The sequence below is a fragment of the Manis javanica genome, chromosome 7, assembly GCF_040802235.1.
Source record: "Manis javanica isolate MJ-LG chromosome 7, MJ_LKY, whole genome shotgun sequence".
NCBI classification, from domain to species: domain Eukaryota; kingdom Metazoa; phylum Chordata; class Mammalia; order Pholidota; family Manidae; genus Manis; species Manis javanica.
The window spans coordinates 137,695,971-137,712,767 of NC_133162.1; the positions used below are offsets into that span (position 1 = coordinate 137,695,971).

Genomic DNA, 16,797 nt, shown 5'->3' on the forward strand with positions numbered 1-16,797 from the left:
CCTCCCAGAAGGGATGGCATTGCCATGGGGATGCCCTGTGCTGCCCGCCAGGGAGGATTCAGGTCATGGCTGCTGCTCCCTCAGCCTCGCGTGTGCATTGTAACCCATGCGTATCCCATCCATGCAGTGTTGGAGTTGTGGATTCCTCGGAACTCCCACTAAACCCTGAACTTGCCAAGTCCCAAATATGAGAGTTTGGGGACACTGGAGCAGACAGAGGGGCCGCTTCTGTCTGAAGCCTGCCCGAAGCACAGTTGGGCCTCAGCGAGCTGGGGGCACAACTGATTTTGTAGCTGACACCGTGTCTCTGGTGACAACTTTAAGCCTGGGTCAGGGAATAAAAGAATTTGTACCTGTAACTAACAGTGCAAACCATTTCTCCTCACGTGTAATCCCTTGAGGAGGTACGTGTCTGTGTGTGTGTGTGTGCAGCAATCTGAATTTTCACTTAAGCAAGGGGATGCAAGCAATTTAGAAGAAGAATGAATGTATTTTTTTTCTTTAAACTGTGAAGGTTAAAACTAAAGGTTGTCTATTTGCAAAGTAAAACAGTTTTCCTGGGATTATTTTCCTAGCACATTAGTGCTACAGAGATCTTTGTGCTTCATCATAACAATACTGCCAATTACACTGAGGAATAAAGCGTGCATGAAAAGTCTAGGCACCTTGGTAAGAGCCACAGGAGTTCGGAATCAACAAAACACTATAGTTTTGGTCAATGATTCTCTCAGGAAAGGAGGTGTTGAAGACTGCAAATATTCAGAATTCATGTTTTTTGTATTTGTTCTCCCTTATTTCTCCAGTTTTTCTGTGCATATTCAGTGACTTTGTTAATACACCTCATCATTACAGATATTTTCTAACACATGATCTAGATGGAGATTTATTTTTACAAATGTTGCCATAGGGATCCTGGTTATTTATATCTGAGGCTCAGGCTATCATATTGCTGAGCCCCAGTTCATGAAGAGTGGGAGTCAGGGATGTTCCCACAGCTCCCTGGGTTCTGACTTGCGCTGCCAGCTTCCAGCACCACGGCAGGTAGCATCCTGCGTTTCAGGTTGTTGATGTGCGTGGCATCAGTCTCAGCTTAACTCCTAGTAACATACAATGCCACTGCCAGCAGGCACACTGAACTTAATGGATCTGGTAGGTGAAGCAATATTTATTGGGAATAATGCTTGGAAGCGAGGGGCATGGGCATGCTTTACGTGGCTCAGGTCTCCTGACCCAAAATGCCACCAGGAAGCCTCTGCCCAGGTCAATCGGGAGATGGACAACCTATGCACACGCTTGTGAGAGAGTTGCCAGGAGCCTGTGCACGAGCAGGGGTGTGTAAGGAATGCACTGGCCACCTAGAACCAGGGTCAGGACACGGATCCCTTGTGAGCACCATCCTTACTCTTCAAAATTAAGGCATCAGAATTTGAGACAAATCCTTTAAAACACTGACAATCTTTATCCCAAGTATGATGTACCTCAAACAATTCTGCCTCATACCCTGTAATTCAATGGCCACTACTTAAAAATGTGTTAATATATGGCACCCAAAAACCCAAATGAAATAAAATATTAATTTTAGGGTATACTTATCAAGGGGAAAATAAACATAGAGGTCATTTAAATTCTATAGTTTGGACTTTGGGTGGAAAAGATGGTGGAGTAGGAAGGCAAGGTGGAAACCATCTCCCACACAAACATCAAGGAAATAGAGCTGACCCTGAAAGTGACCTGAAGACTGCAGACCAGACCACCTACACCTGCTGGAGGAGAGAAGCCACCACACAGAAAGGAGCGAAGCAGCACAGCCACCATTGAGCAGGGCGCAGGCCTCTCCCGGCCCAGCCCTCACAGGAGGGAAGACGCAGAACACCGCGGGGAGGTCACGGAGGCCCGGGAGCTCTGCACACCCGTCCCTGGAGATCTGCTCTGGGAACGTGAGTCCCCACTGCATCAGGTTTTGGTCATTATCAGGGCTGGACACCAGGGGGAGTTGGGGCACCCAGGGGGGCCGAGACTTCAGCTGCTCACAGAGGACAGGCATGCTCCACTGATCCCACTGAGACCGAACACAGTGGCAGTGGTTTAAAACATTTACCAGCAGCGGGAGGGATGCCAGAGGCGCAGGAGTTGGACAGAGCTCTCGAAGGAGGAGAAAGAGCAGGTGAGCAACGCTACCCAGGCCCTCCCTCAGCTCAACTGCCCGGGTGCTCTTGGGAGCCGGCCCCAAATGCCCCATCTCCCTGCTGGCAGCTCAGCCCCTCGGCCTCCCTGGGCACCACCGCCCACCCGCCTGGCCCAGCAGTGTCAGGTTCTGCTGCCTGGCACACAGAGGGGGGTTTCTAGCTCTCCTGGCCATCCCTCAGGCCTGCTGGTGGGGTGCTTGAGGAGCCAGCTCCATGCTCTCCAGCTCCCTCACTGGTGGCCCAGCCCTGCGGCAGGGCCCCCGCACACTCATCTGCTGACCTCCCCGGCCCAGGGGGCAACCCCTGCTGACCTGCAGGCAGCCCTGCCCACAATGATCCCAGCAGAGCACCTCCCAGCTCACAAAGGGCATGCGGAGGAGAGCTGTCGGCCTCTGAGGACAGTCAGTCAGTGGTCACAGACAGACGGACAGGGGGCCCGCCCACAGCCCACCCACAGCAACTGGGGCTCAGCTGCAGAGAACCAGGCACAGGGGAGCAAAGAGTCCTGAGCTTCTGGGCACTGCAGGACGCCTGCTTCGTAAGGCCACCACTGTCTAGGCCAGCAGGCAGTGCAGATGCACCTGATACACAGGAAGAACCACGGAAAGCCAGACCAAACGAGGAGGCGGCGGAGTACGCTCCCAACAAAGGGATGAGAAACCAGAAGGAGGGACAAAAGAAATGAACATCACCAGTCTTATCGATTTCAAAGTAACAGCCTGGGGGAAAGAACTGATCTCAGTGAGAATGTCAACAAAGGGAGGAAATATGAAAAAGAGCCACTCAGAGCTGAAGAATACAGTAACTGAAATGGAAAATTCAATGGAGGGAATGAAGAGGAGATGACGGACGCAGAGGAGAGGGTCAGCAAGATGGGCAAGAGAGAAGAGGGAAAGAACCCAGCTGAGGTCTCAGAGAAAAAGAACTTCTAAAAATGAGACGATGCTAAGACAGCTACGTGACAGTTCCAAACAAAACAATATTCACACAACAGGTGCCCAGTATGGGGAAGGAAACAGACACTCAGAGAGAAATAAATAGAAGATGAGGACCCAAGGGATTATAACGACAGACCTACATTCATACTTGTGGAATTCAGGAGGGAGATGGTGGAGGGGGAAGGGTTAAAAATTATTCAAGGAAATGGCAGAATGGTTCTCAAGTTTGGTGAAAGATATAAGACCACAGATTCAAGAAAACAAATGAAACCCAAAGGAATCCACACAGCACATCATACTCAAACTTCTGAGAACCAAAGACAGAGGTATAAAAGCACTGAGAGAAATGACATCTTATCTATGGGGGAAAAACTCAAATAATAGTGGGTTGCCACCAGAAACCACTGAAGCCAGAAGAGAAGGCCCAACATTTTTCAATTGCTGAGTCCACCCAGAATCTTGAACCGATTCTTCAAGAATGAGAAATGATAAGATGTTATAAGATGAAGGAAAACTAAGAAAAATTGTCACAAGCATACACCTTAAAAAATGGTTGATGGAAGTTCCTTAAACAGAAATGAGATGATAAAAGAAGGAATCTGGGAAAATCAAGAAGGAAGAAAAAACAACAGCAAGGAAAATAGGAAATAAACTCCTTCTCTTGAGTTTTCTGGATTACGTTTGACAATTGAAACAAAAATAACACAGATATGATTCTAAATATGAGAGGATATATAATATCCTCTCCTTTATAAGGATATATAATATCCTTATATAAATGCAACTATATAACAAACAGGGAAAGGTAAAAGAACACAGGAGAGGTAAGATTTTGCACATTTCACTCAAATTGAATAAAATACTAATAAACTAAGATAACTATGTGCATCTAATTCTTTGTCATGAAAGATCACAAATTTAATGAAACAGACAACTGATAGATGCCAACAGTGAGATGACTGAGATGTCAGAAGTGTCTGAAAAGTTATTTTTAAGCAGCCATTATAATAAAAATCCTTCCTGAACCACTTACACATTTGAGAAAAGAAAATATGAAGAAACTGCTAACAAAAGCTATACACAGAGATACATTCAAACAATAGACAATTCAAAACAGAATTCTACAAATTCATGCACGAAACACACAAGTAGGTAGAGAAAAGTCAGAAATGAAAAACAGAAGAAGCAGAAAAAGAAAACAGGCATTTTGAGGTCTAATATATCAATAGATACACTAAATGTAAATGGTTTAAATATACTAATTAAAAACACAGGACTGACAGAGTGCATCAGGAAACATGAGTACACTACTGTCTACAAGAATCTCACTTTTAGTATAATGATGTTGGCAGCATAAAAGTAACATAATGGAGAAACAGATCTATCAAGCAAACATTAATCAAAAGAAAGCAGGAGTGATTATATTAATATCAGGTAAAGTAGCCTTCAGAACAAATAAAATTATCACAGACAAAGAAGAACATTATATAATGAATGATAGAAGGGCCAGTCCACCAGGCTGACTGCAATCCTGTGATTGTAGCCAAAGCAGGGCTGTAAAATACATGAAGCAAAGCTGACAAAGCTAGGAGGAGAAATAAACAAATCCACAACTTCACTTGGAAACATCAACACAGCTATCAGCACCTCCTATGCACAAGGCGCCCTGCTCGGTATGACGAATTCAAGAGTGAAAAAGAAAGGGACAGTCCGGGCCCTTGTGGTCTCCTGGAGAAGACAAATATCAGTTCATTAGAAAATGACGTACTTGTCAGCATGATCAATGCTGTAAAGGGAACCTCAGGAACACCAAAAGTTTAACCTGTCTCGTTCAAAATGCCCTATTTTTAATGTCAGCAATAAGTAGACAAATATATAATTCCCACGATAGAGAATTTAACAAATTCTGCAGTTGTATTCTTTCATTTACCAGAAATAATGAAGAGACTGATGTTAGCTCAGTTAGACTGTAACCTTACCCAGAGCTGGCACCCAGCCCACGTCCCAGAAAATGTAATTCTCTAAGCGACTCTAATGCACTTCCTTTTCCCAATAATGCAAGTCACACTGACTCCGTGCCTTTGCTCTCATGCTCCAGTTCCACGAGGAGGCTGATGGGACCTCGAAGAGCGTGATATAAACGCATTCTGAAGAGGTACAGGGGGCGGGATGGGAAAGCAAGGCTCACTCCAAAGCGTCGGACACCACGGATCTGGCGCGGAGGGCGACTCACCACGGTGTGGATCTGGTGCTTCCGCCGCTTAGCCAGGTCGATGATGTTCGCTCCGTTGTAGTAAAGGTTCTCAATACATCCATGGAAGTTTTTCTTCAAAAAGGTCCCAGGCTTGCCTGGTACTGGAATTCCTCCAAAACTAAGCTTTAGGAGGGAGAAAGAAAGATCAGCTCTTAGTTATGCCCTCAAGGAACAGAAAAGGAAGCCAAGCAAATCGATCCCAGTCGACTCAACGGTTCGCGCGAGTCAAGTGGCTTGAATAATTGGAGATGCCAGTTGATTACACACTTAGAGGGATACTGATTAGCCCACATAAAAATAACTATAATTGCTCTCTTTTTAAGAGCTTACTTTACAAAATCTTTTCACTTCCTTTCTGACCCTATTTTAATACTAAATACAACAATAATTTACAGGAGGAGGGAAAAATAAAAGAAAATCAACGTCTTTCTGTAGATCCCTTATGCAAACATCTGAGAGAGTGTGACCAAACCAAAGCCAAAAGGCAAAAACAATATTCTGCTACAGAGAGACTTGGCTAAAGGCCAACATTATCCCAAAAAAAGCCTTATATATACCATTGTTCCCAAATGTTCTGTGAAGATGAAAGATAGGAAGTAATCCAACTACTGCATATAATTTTTAAAAGGAAATGATCAAGAATTAATATGATGGATCATATTTGGTTGTAAATACGGAGCTTATTAAACATGTATGATGTGATGGGAAATGAGTTTAATGTGGACTGAAATGTGCAAGAATTATAATTGGTGTCAACAAAATATTGCACATATACTACAGACTTGGAGGCCATGTGCTGCACTAACGGTGGCTGCTCCTGAGAAGGACATGGGAGCTAGTGTTCTTCACTTTTCTTTCCAGTAAAGATTACTATACATTACCTTTGTAATGGAAACAGTATTTAAAATACAAACCTATCCTGAATGCATCTCCTCAAGCAAGGGAAACAAAATAAAAAATGAACAAATGGGACTACATCATGCTAAAAAGCTTCTGTACAGCAAAGGACACCATCAGTAGAACAAAAAGGCATGCTACAGTATGGAAGAATATATTTGTAAATGACATATCCAATAAGGAGTTGACATCTAAAATATATAAAGAACTCACATGCCTCAACACTCTAAAAGCAAATAACTCTATTAAAAAATGGGCAGAGGATATGAACAGAACTTCTCCAAAGAAGAAATTCAGATGGCCAACAGACACATGAAAAGATGCTCCACATCACTAATTATCAGGGAAATGCAAGTTAAAACCACAATGAGGTATCACCTCACACCAGTTAGGATGGCCAGCATAGAAAAGACTAGGAACAACAAATGCTGGCGAGGATGCAGAGAAAGGGGAACCCTCCTGCACTGCTGGTGGGAATGTAAATTAGTTCAACCATTGTGGAAAGCAATATGGAGGTTCCTCATAAAACTAAAAATAGATATACCATTTGACCCAGGAATTCCACTCCTAGGAATTTACCCAAAGAAAACCCCTTCTCAGATTCAAAAAGTCATATGCATCCCTATGTTTATTGCAGCACTATTTACAATAGCCAAGGTATAGACGCAACCTAAGTGTCCATCAGTAGATGAATGGTTAAAGAAGATATGGTACATATACACAATGGAATATTATCAGCCATAAAAAGAAGAAAACAAATCCTACCATTTGCAACAACATGGATGGAGCTGGAGGGTATTATGCTCACTGAACTAAGCCAGGCAGAGAAAGACAAGTACCAAATGATTTCACTCATATGTGGAGCATAAGAACAAAGCAAAATTGAAGGAACAAAACAACAGCAGACTCAAAGACTCCAAGAAGGAACTAGTGGTTACCAAAGGGGAGGGGTGGGGGAGGGTAGGTGGGGAGGGAGGGAGAAGGGGATTGTGGGGTATCATAATTGGTGCACATGGTATGTGTGGGGTCATGGGGAAGACAGTGTAGCTCAGAGAAGACAAATAGGGACCCTGGCATCTTTCTACACTGATGGACAGTGACTGCAATGGGGTATGTGGGGGACTTGATAATAAGAGTGAATGTAATAACCACATTGTTTTTCTTGTGAAACCTTCTTAAGAGTGTATATCAATACCTTAATAAAAAAAAAAGCAAGGGCCACAGAAAGAAAAATGATTAACAACAAAATAAAATACAAACCTAATTTGTTATGAATATTCTTCGTATTACACAAGAGAAACAGGTAGTTTCTCTAATCATGTTTATCACAGCAGAGTTTTATGAGTGACCCAGTTTTTCCTCACTGCTGCGGAATGTTCTCTTCAGCACGCACTCGGCATATCAGTGTTTGGGGGTGCTTCCAAGAAGAGGTGTTCCTCCATCCGAATCTCTTCACATCGGAGGAAGAGCTGCTCTCACTAGCTTATTTCTCTACATGCCCTTCTTCCCCACATTCTACAGTGTGTAAGAAAGGCGTTTGTTTCCTCAGGCACTGCGGCATGCATGTGACATGCAGTGAGGATCACCGATCCTGCTGCCCACTCTCATTTGCCACCTCTTACTCTGTTAAGAGAATTATTTTATATTTTTGCCTATCTCACTTTAAAGTGTAATTTCAGAATAATTTTACTTAACATAGCCGTGTGGGGATTTTGATTCAGAATTTATTTCCATTAACACATATACTTGGAAAAAATGAATACTTTTGAAACACTTCATCTTCCTAAGCCAGAGCCCAGGGTCTATTTTCAAATTATTTTTGCTAAGGCCCTTCATCTAAGGTTATTATTTATTTCCCTAATCCACATAGTCATCATTAAATTAATTCCTGTGAACATCATGCTTTAAAGCATTTCCATTGTATGGAATCTAAAAAAATATGAACCATAGACACAGAGAACAGATCTGTGGTTGACAGAGGCAGGGGCTGAGGGGAGTGGGCGAAATGGGGAAAGAGGGTCAAAAGGTACACATTTCCAGTTACAAAATAAGTCAGTCCTGGGGGGTAATGTACAGTACGGTGACTAGAGTTAATTCTGTATTTTATCTGAAAATTGCTAAGAGAGTAGATCTTAAAAATCCCCATCACAAGTAAAAAGGATTTGTAACTACGTGTGCTGATGGGTGCTGACTATACTCACTGTGGGGATCATTTCACAATATATAGGTATTGCAACTCATTGTCTTATTCCTGAACTTATATAATGTTATATGTAAACTGCATTTCAAAACATTCCATTATAAATGAATTGTTTTCATTAATTAGAAATTTTATCATGTAATTTATATATCCTTCCTATGTTTTCTCTAGCCAGATACTTCTGTTATACAATATACTTTTTAGCTAATTTCATTGAACTTTTGAAGGAAATAATCATATAACATAGTTGAAATACTTTACCCTTCTTCATATTGATGTATTTCACATTTTTTACTTGTTTAATTGTCTTGGACAAAACATCCTGAAATCAGACCAAACTCCTAAAGCAATACTAAGTAATCATGGCATAGAGCTTAACACAAAAAGACAACAGGACAGTAATTTTTATATATTTCCCAAGTACGTGTAACAGAGATTTGATTTCACGTCACATTAAAGAGATATCTTTCTAGTCCTATTTTGTACATAAAGCATTTATTTGCTTATTTGTTTGAAATGAGAAATGAATGCTCAGCTTTATCCATTGTTTTTCAAAAACATTCTGTATGACAGAAGATAAGGTATTTTTATGTTAATCTACTGATAGCCTGAGTTATGTTAATAGGTCATAAATTAATCATACTTTCTCCTTGATTGAACCACATCTGTGTTCCATTTGCCCTGAAATATATGTGCTTGGATTTAAACCAGTAAATGAATTTAAACTAGTTTTTTTTTCTTTTGTTGAGTGTTTAGATCAAGTCTAGATATGTCTCTGAGAATAAGTTTTAATAAAACTCTATGGAACTTTTATATTTGATTAAGAATGGCTCATAAATCCTGTTAAATACTGTGGAAAACTTAAAAACACAAATTAATTGTTAATTCCACACATATTATAAAAGTATTTCTTTGATAACTGAAAAAATCTTTCTAATTGGTTTATTGCAGTATTCAAATACATTCAATATGAGTCATTTACTTTAAAAAAGATCAATTTCTCTTTTGTAAATCATTTTAATAAATTTGTGATCAAAAATACAATTGAGTATTTGTTTCTTTTACTTATTATTTGTTAAAGGCTTAATTTTTTTAAGAGTAGTTTTAGGTTCATAGTAAAATTGAGAGGAACTTACAAAGGTTTTCCATACACCCTCTGCTCTCACACTATGGTTTCCTCCATTATCAACACCCATAACGTGGGAAGGACAATTATGACAAGTGATGGACCCACACTGACACACTATAATCATGCCAGGTCCACAGTTTACAGCTCACCCTTTGTGCTGTACATTCTATGGGTCTGAACAAATGCTTTACGCCATATGCCCACTCCTATAGTATCATATGGAATAGTTCCATTGTGCTAAAAAATCCTCTGTGCTCTGCCAGTTCTTCATCTCCCTGCACCCCCAGGCTCCCCAACTCCCACACCCCACTGGCAGCCACTAATGTCTTTACTGTCACCAGCATCTTCCTTTCGCAAAAGGTCACAATGCCAGAATCACACAGTATGTAGCCTTTTCAGATTGGATTTAAGATTTTGCTATGTCCTTTCATGGCCTGATAGTGCTGAATAATATTACATTTATTTTCAGTGCTGAATAATATTCCATTATCTGGATGTACCACTGATTATCTGTCCATCACCTACTGAAAGACATCTTCGTTGCTTCCACATTTTGAAAACTGAGAATAAAACTGTTATAAACATCCATGTGTCAGTTTTTGTATGGACATATGTTCTGATTCATTTTTATAATCTTAAATACCTAATGATAATTTTATTACTTTTATATCAGCCACCTTCAATTTGTAAAGAAGTGTTTTAATGTTCTACTTTGCTTAGTTACGATTCAGGGAAAAAAAAGTCACAGGGTAGTATTTGAAAAAAAGAAAGACAAAAACACTTTAAATAGTAAAAATTAGTGTTTGGAAGCCTTACGGTACAGAGCTTTTTTAGAAGCCACATAATATGGAGAAGCGTATGTATCCCAAACTGTACCTCCCGTCACTGTGAGAACAGCTGGAGCTCTTTCCGGTCTGGGTGGAGGGTGTCTGGAGGACTTTGAGGAGGGTGAGAGTGGAGTCAGGTGGTAGTGTGGGGCGTGCACCCTGATTTTCTCTGGGTGACTGAAACCTGATGAGGTCTGGGTGTACACGAGAGAGGGTGTCAGACAGACTTTGGAGAACAGTTACTTCCCCCCTGGCTCCCACAGCAGTGGTGGCTGCACATCTGTTAGAAGTGTCCCAAGCTCAGCGTGGCCCCAGGGCAAAACTCAGGAGAAAGGGAGACAGATCATTTATGGCTACGGGAAAGGGCAGTATAGGAGCGTCTACGGGCTGCTCCGTAGTAACCTGGTCACCCTAGCCGTGAGAGGCAGGCTGCAGAAGGACCCCAGCCTAAGAGAGAAGGTCGAGGGCGTGCGTGGACTGACGCTTTCAGTAAACGTGTAAAGAGCCTGTAGCTGGGTCTGGAGGTCCGAGGGAGTCCAAGTGACTCGAGCGCACAGCCTGAGGCACAGCATGTCCCAGCCAGCGGCTGCGGACACTGACCGCTTATGCCAGTCGTCCCCGACGCGGGACAGCATGCAAGCCCCGGCCGGCGATCTGCCCAGAGACAAGGAAAGGAGGAAGGGGAGAGGAAATGTCCATACAGCCCAACGCGACACACTGCGTCTTAAACAGGCAGGAACTAGGCCCATTCATCTCCATCTCCAAGGCTGGCGTTTTCTACCTTCAGGGGAAGCAGGGACTGAGAAGCACATCAGATTCAGCTGGTGAGAAGCAAAACCGTGTTTCCGCACATTTGAGGCTAAGTGTCAATCTCTGACCTGTTTCATATGTTTAAATCTTTCTAGTAGTTAAGAATTTGAGTTATAGTTGTACTACTGAGTTATAGACAGTTCATTACCAGAAAAGTTAGATGCAAAAGTAAAATTGGTTCCATATACTGATGTTTTTCTTTCCTACTTATAAAGTATTGATTTTTCTAAATGTTTCACAAAGACTTGCAGGCTCTCCTTGGTATATGCCTATTAATTACACATTGATAATTATATCCCTCAGGTCATTTGCTTTCATCTTCTTATCTGATTCATTGAAGTTCTGAGAATACAGAATGACAGCCTTTCTCTACCCTGTATTTCTGTCCATCAGGCCATTCATACCAGGGTCACTGCAGCTCTGCATGACCTGGGGTTGGGGGGCAGATTATTATAGCTGATTTGCAGAAATTGAATATGGATTGTTCTCAAGCTGTTTCCTGCTCAGTCCCGCTTGGGTCTGATGGACTCCCTCCCAAGTTCCCAGCTTGGCTCCTTCTGTAGTGCAGACACCTGTTGGCACCACTGGAAAACCATTAGCCGTTTCCTGTGGCCTGGCTCCTGGGCTTCGGCATCTTGGAACTGCCACCCAGGCAGCTCACGGCAGAGCATGATTACCTGTATCTCACTAGTAGAAATGGGTGGTTGCTAATCTTGTATTTGATATTTTTTATTTGACATACACATCTGTTTAGAATAGGTGTTTTTAATTAGGAACCATGTGATCATTATTTTTATTATTATTTTATAATGGTCTTTACCTTTTGAACTTAATTTTTAACTTCAAGTGGTACTATTTTTTCTAGTCTTGCTTTCTTTTTATATAAATTTAATTGGTGTATCTTTGTCCCCAATTCAGATGTTGTTTTTTTTTTTACATATAAGAATTTAAATTTTGGTTTGTTTCTGCAATAAGCTTGTGTTTTATATACTATGTATGTCTGATATTTGTTTATTAAGGAGATATAATTCAATACCACCTGAGAGAATGTGGACAATCTGGAAGCTCATTGCTACATTATAGATATGGTCAGTAATGCTTTATTCTGTTTTGTATCTTAGGTTCCTATCACTGTCTTTTTTACGCCCTTGGCTGTGCAGAGTGCACTGTTTCTATGTTTAAAGTCGATTTGGAAGCTGACGACTCCGATTACCTTCTACAGCCGCAGAGGTACAGCGGCTTCGGACTACCTTCTATGGAGCACAGGACTGTTCCTTTGTTTTGTTTTTTTCATCCCCAACTTGTTCCAAATTTCAGTTAAACTGTTATTATTAATCAATCTGCCCACCTGGAAACCCTTTTGTAAAGTGATTATAGGATGTGGTGATTCGTCGTGAGACGGCATCGGTTTATGAGCTCTGTCCATGTCCAGCACCCACCTTTTTCAGGCAGGTTAAAAGCCCTGTCTCAGGACCTCCAGCTGGATTCAAACCCAGATCTTGCTCATTTCTTCTGTGGGACTTTGGGCAAAGTGCCTAACTTGTGCGCGATTCACTCCCCTCCTATACCAGACGGGGTAGTGGTGGTACCCTATCCCGTAAATACCTTAGCTTGACCGGGTTAATGTGTCAATGAAGGGACGTCCCGGACCTGGGGCATTTTGGGCGACCCCCGGCTCGCACTGCCTGTCGCTTTGGCTGGTGGGGGTCTCACTGGCAGCCACTCCTCAGTTCAGAGGTTCTTCCAAATGGTATTTTGTGGCATTCTTTTAAACAATCTCTGAACAAAATCTATACTGGTTATAACCTTCCCAAAATTTTTTTTTTGCAGTTTGAAGGCTGCGATATTGCATTTTATATCAGTATCAACTCACATGAGTAACTTTTCTATTCTGAATTAATAAACAGACAAATGGTTCCTAAAGTTTCTGGAAAAGCTTCCTTCTGATCTGCAGGTTTGGGGAAGGTTGGAACTAAGCCCATCTGTGCTCCTTCGAGATGGCCCATTGGGGGTTTCATATCTGTATTGAGAGGGGAAGACAGAGCGTTTTGCTAGAATTTTGTGATCGCTGTGTCTTTTCAGTATTTTTTTTTCCAGATTTAGGAAAACTAGTAATGACACAGTTGAGTGTAAAATCTTACATCATGTATTGTGCACATAGGTGGAATATCTCCTACGTCATGTTGCGCGTTCTTAGTTATCATTCTAAAATGCACTGGTTACTTTTTTCAGTTGATTTCCCTAACTTTTATCCTAAAATCATGGTTTCTTTTTGTTCAGTTACTTCAATTGCTGCATTGCACGAGCTATTCTTTCTCAGCCTCACCGCGTGTGTCACTCTATCACGGCTGTGTTTCCAGGTGCCGTGTCCTGCCCGTCAGCCTTAGCGAGTCTTCAGGGCGTGCTCTTTGCTTCTAAGCCCAACCCGGCTGTGCTCCCTGAATGTCTTCATGCACTGATTTCACTGTCTACGGTGTTGATGATTGGTTTTGCCTTCCTTTTCCGACTGGCGTATTTCATCACAGGGCCGATGTTGGTGATACTGAATAGAGACGATGCATCACCTGGATGAGGTGCCCAAAGGTCTTCAGTGCAGGGGCCACAGGGCTGGAGAGCTTGCTGCCGTTGGATCACAGGCTCCCGAGACAGTGCTGACCCATATTACTGTGCTCCACACATGTCACATGTTTTACACACTGAAGGTTGTGGCAATCCTGCATTGAGTGAATCTATCAGTGTCATTTTCCAACAGCAGCCACTCACTTCATGTCTCTGTACCACATTTTTGACATTCTCATAATATTGCAAACTTTTTCATTATGATTATATTTGTTATGGTGTCTGGGGTCAGTGAATATGACTAACTGAAAGCTCAGATGATGGTGATTTTTAGCAAAAAAATATTATTTAATTGAGGTATGTACATCTCTTTTTAGACATTATACTATTACGCATTTAATGGACTACAATTTAGTGTAAACATAAGTGATATGTACTGAGAAATAAAAACATCAGTTTGACCCACTTTACTGTGATAGTCGCTTATTTCAGTGTCTGGAGCCAACCCAGGGGTACCATGTATGGCGGCCACAGTGTGGGGAGGCCACTGCCCAGAGCCGCTACCTCCAAATGCAGCAAGACAAAGCCAGTTGCTTTTGCTTTCATTTTTCTTTTTAACTCTTTGCTCAAATGACACCATCTCAAGGGATGCCTACTCTGTGAACATAGCTAACATTGCTGCTTGTTTCCCCCATATTTGAACTTCCAATCCCATTACCTAGATAGATTTTCATTCATTTACCTATAGCATTTGTCATCTTGTTATACTTATTGCTCACAATTTGTCTGTCCTGCCTAAATGCATCATAAGGGTAGCCTTCTTTGTTTTGTCATTGACATACTCCAAGCACTTAAAATGATGTCTGATACAGAGCAGATGATGAATAAATACCAGTTGAATCTTTGCAATATTTCTCCTTTAAATCATTTTCCCCAGGACACAGATACCATCTTATTCATTTTTGAATATTGAATGCCAGAGATATGATTCAAACATAAACAGACCCAACACATACTTGTTGAATTGCATCAAAGAAGAACACTAGCAATTTACTTTTTAAAACCGCTCTTGCCTTACTGTCCTACTTTCTGTCGATTCACCTGCTTCTTTTTCCTGTTTCTTGGCAAGACGCAAAGTGTGCTTTTCATCGATCTGAGTGGTCACCAGACCAGGTGTCAGACTGGGAGGTCTTGCTCACGGCCTCGGTGTCTCGGGCACACAGTCCATTGGTGGCCTCATGGCTTTGTGCACATCGAGGTGGATTCCAGAGGGACAAATCCCGGGACACAGCCTGCTTTGATGTTCCATGTATGAGGCCGCAGAAAGTGCCTTCCTCGCTTCCTTCGATCTCATCTCCCTCTTCTGTCCCGTGTTGGCCTGTCTTTTCTGCAATCTTTGATGCTGCTTCCACGGCAAGGAGCTCATTCCCCCTCACCGGCTTTCTCTCTGGCCCCGTTTACCTTTGGGAGCTTTCCTGCTCTGAAGATTCCTCTCGCTGTCAGACTCAGCTTTCAGATGCTTCTCAAGTTTCTCATGTGTGAATCTGTGTCTCACTTGTGCTCTGAGAGTCCACTGTGTGATGGAAGGTGTATGAGACAGGCTCCAAACAGCTATTACTTCTCTGTAGTTCCTAATGGACTTAACTATGGACTCTGGATATTTGCACTTATATACTTGATACTGAATGTACAAATAAATGTTACTAAAAGTAAAAAAAAAACCAAAAAAAAACTGAACTTGGCCTGGCTTGGCGTCCATCACTGACCTTCAGCACATGGCCAAAGATTGATGAATTTATGTCATTTCAAATGAGACCAGAAACCCGTGTTCTTGTGAAGTCTCTTGATGTTTAAATATGAGCCTGAGTTTAAATACCTAAAAAAAGGAAACCACCATAGAGGCCAGAGGTGATGGTGGCAGCTGGTACCGCCCCAGGGTCCCCACTGCACGGCTTCTCTTCTGCTTGGCGTGGTCCGTGACTCAGTGTGTAATGTCTTTGGACCTTCTGATCTTTATTACTTTACAAAGCATATAGTGCATATGATGTCTTATTTCTGTCCTTACTTTGGGGTCCTTACATATATTCTGTCCTTGCTTATATTGAGAGGAGGTGATTGGTGACATTTCCACCAAAAATTACCTCTTCTTTATTACCTCCGTAATCTATTGTTTCACAAATTCCCAGTGTCCCTGATGCCTGCAGGACAACTGTCCTATTTCTGTTTTGGTAGGAACAGGGGGGTCAGGAGACCTGCCAGACGCAGACCCGCGCAGAATGCAGAAACCCCGATCGCCACAGCCTCCTTGCTGAAACGAAGGGCCCTGTACATGCACAGGCCTCCCGCCCCCGGCCTGTCTGCCCCCACCTGCTGCCTGCAGGCCCGGCTTCGGACCCCACCGGCCTGTGGCCCCTGCTGCTTCCGCCGGCTTTGGCCTCGGCCCTCTCAGACAAGGTTTAGTAAAAACAACAGTGGCATTTGCTTATGAGCCTTATACATTGGACACTACGCTTAGAGCTTATTGTCACTATTTTCCCCTAACTTTTGAGCTGTCTATTATTATTTGTTCCAGTTTAAAGCTGAAGAAAATGGTGCCACCAGAGGTTTGGCAGCTTGGCCGACTCCTTGGAGCTGAGAGGCAGAGCTGCTGGAGCCTCAAGGCCTGGGTGTGAGGCCCCGTCTCTTCCCCACTTCCACCGACTCCCCTCCTGCCTTTTGTATTTCAGACACCACAGGTCGACCCTCTCAGGGAATCAGCCCCAGGCTGTCCCGAACACCCTGTCCTGGGGTGCTTGACACTTCCCCATTTCTAAAATTGGAAGGCCCTCCCAGCGCCCCCCGGTTCCTGGGAAAACGGCCCACACCCTGTTTGCTGAGCTCCCTCCCCCCTGCGGGGAAGGGAAGAAGAGGCGGTGCACAGTCAGCGCGGCTGACTCTTCTCAGGGGCAAAAGCAGCGCCTGAGACACCGAAGTCCTCACCCCTGGAGGGCTGTTCGC

General features: G+C 42.8%; 1 protein-coding gene across 4 annotated transcripts in view; it reads right to left on the reverse strand.

Moving 5' to 3' along the window:
- CNTNAP5 (contactin associated protein family member 5) overlaps window positions 1–16,797 on the reverse strand; it is a 597,575-nt gene that overhangs the window by 276,644 nt on the left and 304,134 nt on the right. For 3 of the 4 annotated variants that reach the window (XM_073241653.1, XM_073241654.1, XM_036995938.2), the window contains exon 7: window positions 5,358–5,501. The exons of the other annotated variant lie outside the window; for it this stretch is intronic. In XM_073241653.1, the coding sequence (XP_073097754.1) occupies window positions 5,358–5,501 (144 nt within the window). The remainder of the gene's footprint in view (window positions 1–5,357; window positions 5,502–16,797) is intronic. 4 annotated transcript variants of the gene reach the window in all.